We start from the raw sequence: 5,760 nt of genomic DNA, 5'->3' as shown, positions 1-5,760 counted from the left end.
TGAATAGATAAGAGGATGTCAAGCCATTGAGTGGTGTCATTTATTGAGAAGATAGCTTGTTGCAATGAGATACTGTATGGGCAATATGGCAAGGTGGAGTAGGCTTGCACAACACAAGTAGGTGTCTTTGTGACTCTGGCAGGAGATCACAGCTCTCTGGCAAGGGTCTGTTTGATTTCTGTGTTCCACAGATAACACGGTCAAGGAGCATTTTGTAAATCAATTGGTGTTGGTGAATATTTAACCCCCCGGCCAACTCCCGCTTTTCCTCATCCTCCTCCCTTCATTCTGTCCTCACCTTCTCACTTTTAATCTAAACTGGACTCAACGTGACATCAAATCCACACAGCTGGAAGCAAATCGCAGCCTTGTAATTATACTGAGTATGAAAGAAGGAGTAAAGTTCCTGGCATAAAAAAAAAATACACCATACATGAAGTCAGCTTGCACTGAATAGGATGCTCGTCGAGGAAAAAGATCAACCCAAAGAAATCCACTTATTGTCAAAAAGCTAAGAAAAAGTATCTTGACTGCTGGTAATACCAAGAAGAGCATAGAAGAACATGGCTTCGATTGGACTGCAGATGATGGGCTACTTCATGGCAGTCTTGGGTCTGATCGGCACAATCATTGCTACATTACTACCCGACTGGAAGGTTAGTTCGTATATTGGTGCCAGTATTGTGACTGCTGTTGGCTTTAGTAAAGGGCTGTGGATGGAATGTGCAATCTTTAGCACCGGCATCACCCAATGTGACATATATAACTCCATGCTGGGACTGCCACAAGAAACTCAAGCTGCCCAGGCTCTGATGATCACATCTTGTGTACTGTCTTCAATTGCAACGCTGTTCACAGTTTTTGGCATGAAATGTACAATTTTCAACCAAGGCAACCCTGGCAAGGATAAGCTGGCAGTGGCTGGTGGAGCTGTCTTTATTCTGGGTGGCATTATTTGTCTGGTGCCTATATGCTGGAACTTGCATGCTATCCTTCAAGACTTCTATAACCCATTGCTTCCTGATGCCCAGAGATATGAGCTTGGATCTGCTCTCTATCTCGGCATCGTCTCTTCGATATTTTCTGTATTGGGTGGTTCAATTCTCTGTGCCTCTTGTCCACCTAAGGATCCGGACCCAAATTTCTACAGTAGATATCAGAGCAGAGCTCTGATGGCAGATAAAGGACAAAAAGCTGGCAGTGGGGAGCAGACTTCTAAGAAGGAGACCAGCGGCTATAGCCTTACCGGTTACGTATAAGTGAATCAAGAAGAGACAACACTCCTATTGGCCCGGTAGATATTGTAATGTATCATGGACTATACATGAGGACTTTCATTAATAACTTCCCAAAAAAAAGGAAACAATGAAATGAAGACATTATTAGTAGAAATGGTCTCATCTGAGGAACCTAGGATGGTGTCTACTAAAAATCTTGACATCTATTACGTGTAACGGACATTGACCATCTGCTCTGTAGTGATATTATTCATGTCAGCAGCTGCTAAACCTCTGATGATATTACATGTTGAGATTCTTTACAAAATAATCAGAAAGAGCAAAACCTTCCCCTCAAAATGTTTTTTTTCTCATTTTGTGTTTAAAGGAAAATACAAAAAAAGCGTGTTTTTATTTTTTTATTATTCACTATCCTGATCCTAAGTCATTTTTACTATTTCATCGACTGTCTCAGCTATTTCTGTTATATAATGTGGGGTGTTTAGACCAACTACGGAATATAAGATTTCCTAAACTGTAATAGAAAAGAGAAAGGGCTCATGCACGTGACTATATTTTCGGTCTGAGCGCTATCGCTTAAAAAACGGATCGCAATCGGACCAAGGTTATTCTATGGGTGATTTTTTTCGTTGACTGAATCTGCATGTAAAAAAAAAAAATCGTAGCATGCACGATTTTCCTCCGAAACTCAGATGAGACTCGTCCATGCGAGAAAAAAATCTAATGCCTTATGGAGACACAGTACAACATCCGATTTTTACGGATACATTGAAATTCTGTAACATAGGAAATGTAAATAATTAATAGCTGCTGCGGCAAAAAAAACAGATTGTACGGGGATAACAAGTGAGAAAAAAATTGTCCGGCTTTTCTGGATGCCACTCAGAATGATTTTTTACACTGTCGTGTGACCCTGGCACTAAAGGATTAACATCAAATCCTTATATATCTGAAATCCGTATCTCCATTTCTGTTTTTCTCTAATCACACGTCATATGTCAATACAAGGTTGCTTCAGTTGAATCTTTTGCACACTTCTATGCATCAGTCATATCTGTTAGTGTATTTAATCAAATCCATTAACTATGATTTCATATTAAATGCAACGTCAAAGCCCTCTGTGCTGTAAATTATAACTTTTTATATGACGATTTTAACTTATGAGTGAACTGTTGTTGAACCGAAGTGCTTTTCATGTTGCATCCAAAGTGTTGAAAATCAATAATAATAACAATAATGATAAATATTATTATTATTATTATTATTATTATTACTATTATTGAAGGGATGTTTGTTTTTTGTTTGTTTTTTTTTAAAAAAGAAATACAAATCCTTTGTAAACTTGCTGTCTGCTTGCTTCTAATACAAATCATCGTGTACTATTTATGTCAATAAATTTAGCAAAGATTTTTATACGACAAACATGCTCATCTTTTATCCCTTGACTTGCACTTTTATGATTCCACACGTGGATGGTTCGCTATCATAGATTCATGCTATTTATTGTGTACACCTTGTTGTTCTGTACATAAATTATTCCAAAGAAGAACATAACAAACACCCAAATGTATAATGAATAATTTAAGCTGTTGACGTATGCAAATTGCCTCTGCTGAAAAAAAGAGGACTTAACTCTATAGCGCCACCTATTGGAAGTAGCGATCCTACAAGTCACAATCAACCCTTTAACGAGTCGTGCAATATGACTTAGGATAAAAGCCAAATCAGTATCTCAATTCGCAGACACGGTGTTTTGGGCTGTTGGCCCTCATCAGTGCGAAGCATGAGAACTGATTTGGCTAGGTGAGAGGCTCTGGACTGGGGTCTAAGGGGTAACATTTCTCCTTATGGAGAGTGACATACTGTTTACGTGGCGTTTAGGAAATATGTTTCAGATGGTCCGCTGAATACATGCCCTGGACTTGTGCAGCTTCATACCTATAGAACGGATCGGTCCTTGGAGGAAGGAGTTTGAGTCATATTTCTCGAAATGTGCATTTTCATGTGAGATTGAACATTTTGAGATTCTGTTCACGGTTTACAAAAGAAAGAAAATTTGTCAGGCATCATTTTCCACACTGCTGTAGCACCAAAGAGCAGGCGAACATCATTTCACTTTGTTGCACAGGTTTCCCCTAGTGTCCTACATCTGGCGGACTATCATGGATTCTACAGTGATGGTGAGTACCTGAGCCATCACAGATCAGCAGCTCTTTGTCGAGAGCAGTTTGTATGGCAGTGCCTATTTCTACCTCCAGAGTAACTGGTTAAGTCTCTCTTCTATAGAGTGTAAGCTCTTATGATCAGTGGGGTCAACTCTCTCCTGTAGAGTGTAAGCTCTTATGGTCAGTGGGGTCCTCTCTCTCCTGTAGAGTGTAAGCTCTTATGGTCAGTGGAGTCCTCTATCTCCTGTAGAGTGAAAGCTCTTATGATCAGTGGGGTCCTCTCTCTCCTGTAGAATGTAAGCTCTTATGGTCAGTGGTGTCCTCTCTCTCCTGTAGAGTGTAATATCTTATGGTCAGTGGGGTCCTCTCTCTCCTGTAGAGTGTAATATCTTATGGTCAGTGGGGTCCTCTCTCTCTCCTGTAGAATGTAAGCTCTTATGGTCACCGGGTCCTCTCTCTCTCCTGTAGAGTGTAAGCTATTATGGTCAGTGGGGTCCACTCTCTCCTGTAGAGTGTAAGCTCTTATGGTCAGTGGGGTCCTCTCTCTCCTGTAGAGAGTAAGCTCTTATGGTCAGTGGGGTCCACTCTCTCCTGTAGAGTGTAAGCTCTTATGGTCAGTGGGGTCCTCTCTCTCCTGTAGAGTGTAAGATCTTATGGTCAGCAGTGTCCTCTCTCTCTCTCCTGCAGAGTGTAAGCTCTTATGCTCAGCGAGGTCCTCTCTATCTCCTGTAGAGTGTACGCTCTTATGGCTAGCGGGGTCCTCTCTCTTCTGTAGAGTGTACGATCTTATGGTCAGTTGGGTCCTTTCTCTCCTGTAGAGTGTAAGATCTTATGGTCAGTGAGGTCCTCTCTCTCCTGTAGAGTGTAAGCTCATATGGTCAGTGGGGTCCTCTCTCTCTCCTGTAGAGTGTAAGCTCTTATGGTTAGTGGGGTCCTCTCTCTCCTGTAGAGTGTACGATCTTATGGTCAGTGGGGTCCTCTCTCTCCTGTAGAGTGTAAGCTCTTATGGTCAGTGGGGTCCTCTCTCTCCGGTAGAACGTAAGCTCTTATGGTCAGTGGGGTCCACTCTCTCCTGTAGAGTGTAAGCTCTTATGGTCAGTGGGGTCCTCTCTCTCCTGTAGAGAGTAAGCTCTTATGGTCATTGGGTCCACTCTCTCCTGTAGAGTGTAAGCTCTTATGGTCAGTGGGGTCCTCTCTCTCCTGGGGAGTGTAAGATCTTATGGTCAGAGGGGTTCTCTCTCTCCTGAAGAGTGTAAGCTCTTATGGTCAGTGGGGTTCTCTCTCTCCTGTAGAGTGTTAGCTCTTATGGTCAGTGGGGTCCTCTCTCTCCTGTAGAGTGTAAGCTCCTATGGTCAGCAGGGTCCTCGCTCTCCTGTAGAGTGTAAGCTCTTATGGTCAGCGGGATCCTCTCTCCTGTAGAGTGTAAGCTCTTATGGTCAGGGGGATCCTCTCTCTTCTGTAGAGTTTATGCTCTTATTGTCAGTGGGGTCCTCTCTCTCCTGTAGAGTGTAAGCTCTTATGGTCAGTGGGGTCCTCTCTCTCCCGTAGAATATAAGCTCTTATGGTCAGTAAAGTCCTCTCTCTCCTGTATACTGTAAGCTCCTATAGTCAGCAGTGTCCTCTCTCTCTCTCCTGCAGAGTGTAAGCTCTTATGGTCAGCGACGTCCTCTCTCTCTCCTGTAGAGTGTACGCTCTTATGGTTAGGGGGGTCCTCTCTCTTGTGTAGAGTGTAATATCTTATGGTCAGTGGGGTCCTTTCTCTCCTGTAGAGTGTAAGCTCTTATTGTCAGTGGGGTCCTCTCCTGTAGAGTGTAAGATCTTATGGTCAGTGGGGTCCTCTCTCTCCTGTAGAGTGTAAGCTCTTATGGTCAGTGGGGTCCTGTCATGAATCCCCAATGGCTAGGGATAGCACAGGACAAGCAAAGTACAAATAAATAACGGACGAGCTCTAGGGTGATGGAACCTGGGCTGACCGCTGCCCTACGCCTGACAAACGCAACTAGAGATAGCCAGGGAGCGTGCCTACGTTGGTTCTAGACGCCACGCACCAGCCTAAGAGCTAACTAGTACTGCAGAGAAAATAAAGACCTCACTTGCCTCCAGAGGAATGAACCCCAAAAGATATAGTTGCCCCCTCACATGTATTGACGGTGAAATGAGAGGAAGGCACACACATAGAGATGATATATATAGATTTAGCAAATTGAGGCCCGCTGTAAACTAGAAAGCAGAACGATACAAAAGGGGACTGAGCGGTCAGCAAAAAACCCTAATCAAAAAAACCATCCTGAGATTACAAGAACCCATGTGCCAACTCATGGCACATGGGGAGAACCTCAGTCCACTAGAGCTACCAG

General features: G+C 43.0%; 1 protein-coding gene across 1 annotated transcript; it reads left to right on the top strand.

The window, feature by feature from the left end:
• Nucleotides 1–248: 248 nt before the first annotated feature.
• On the top strand, nucleotides 249–2,049 carry CLDN2 (claudin 2). The gene has a single exon (XM_077283388.1). The coding sequence runs from the start codon at nucleotides 564–566 to the stop codon at nucleotides 1,257–1,259; it is 696 nt and encodes a 231-aa protein (XP_077139503.1). The 5' UTR covers nucleotides 249–563; the 3' UTR covers nucleotides 1,260–2,049.
• The last annotated feature ends 3,711 nt before the right edge of the window (nucleotides 2,050–5,760 follow it).

The sequence above is a fragment of the Ranitomeya variabilis genome, chromosome 2 (genome assembly GCF_051348905.1).
Source record: "Ranitomeya variabilis isolate aRanVar5 chromosome 2, aRanVar5.hap1, whole genome shotgun sequence".
Taxonomy (NCBI): Eukaryota; Metazoa; Chordata; class Amphibia; order Anura; family Dendrobatidae; genus Ranitomeya; species Ranitomeya variabilis.
The sequence above is the reverse complement of the archived record's forward strand: the minus strand, read 5'-3'. Positions and strand labels throughout refer to the sequence as shown.

What these genes read in the sequence shown, in the direction of transcription:
- CLDN2 (XM_077283388.1), top strand. Translation starts at nt 564, where the DNA reads ATGGCTTCGATTGGACTGCAGATGATGGGCTACTTCATGGCAGTCTTG.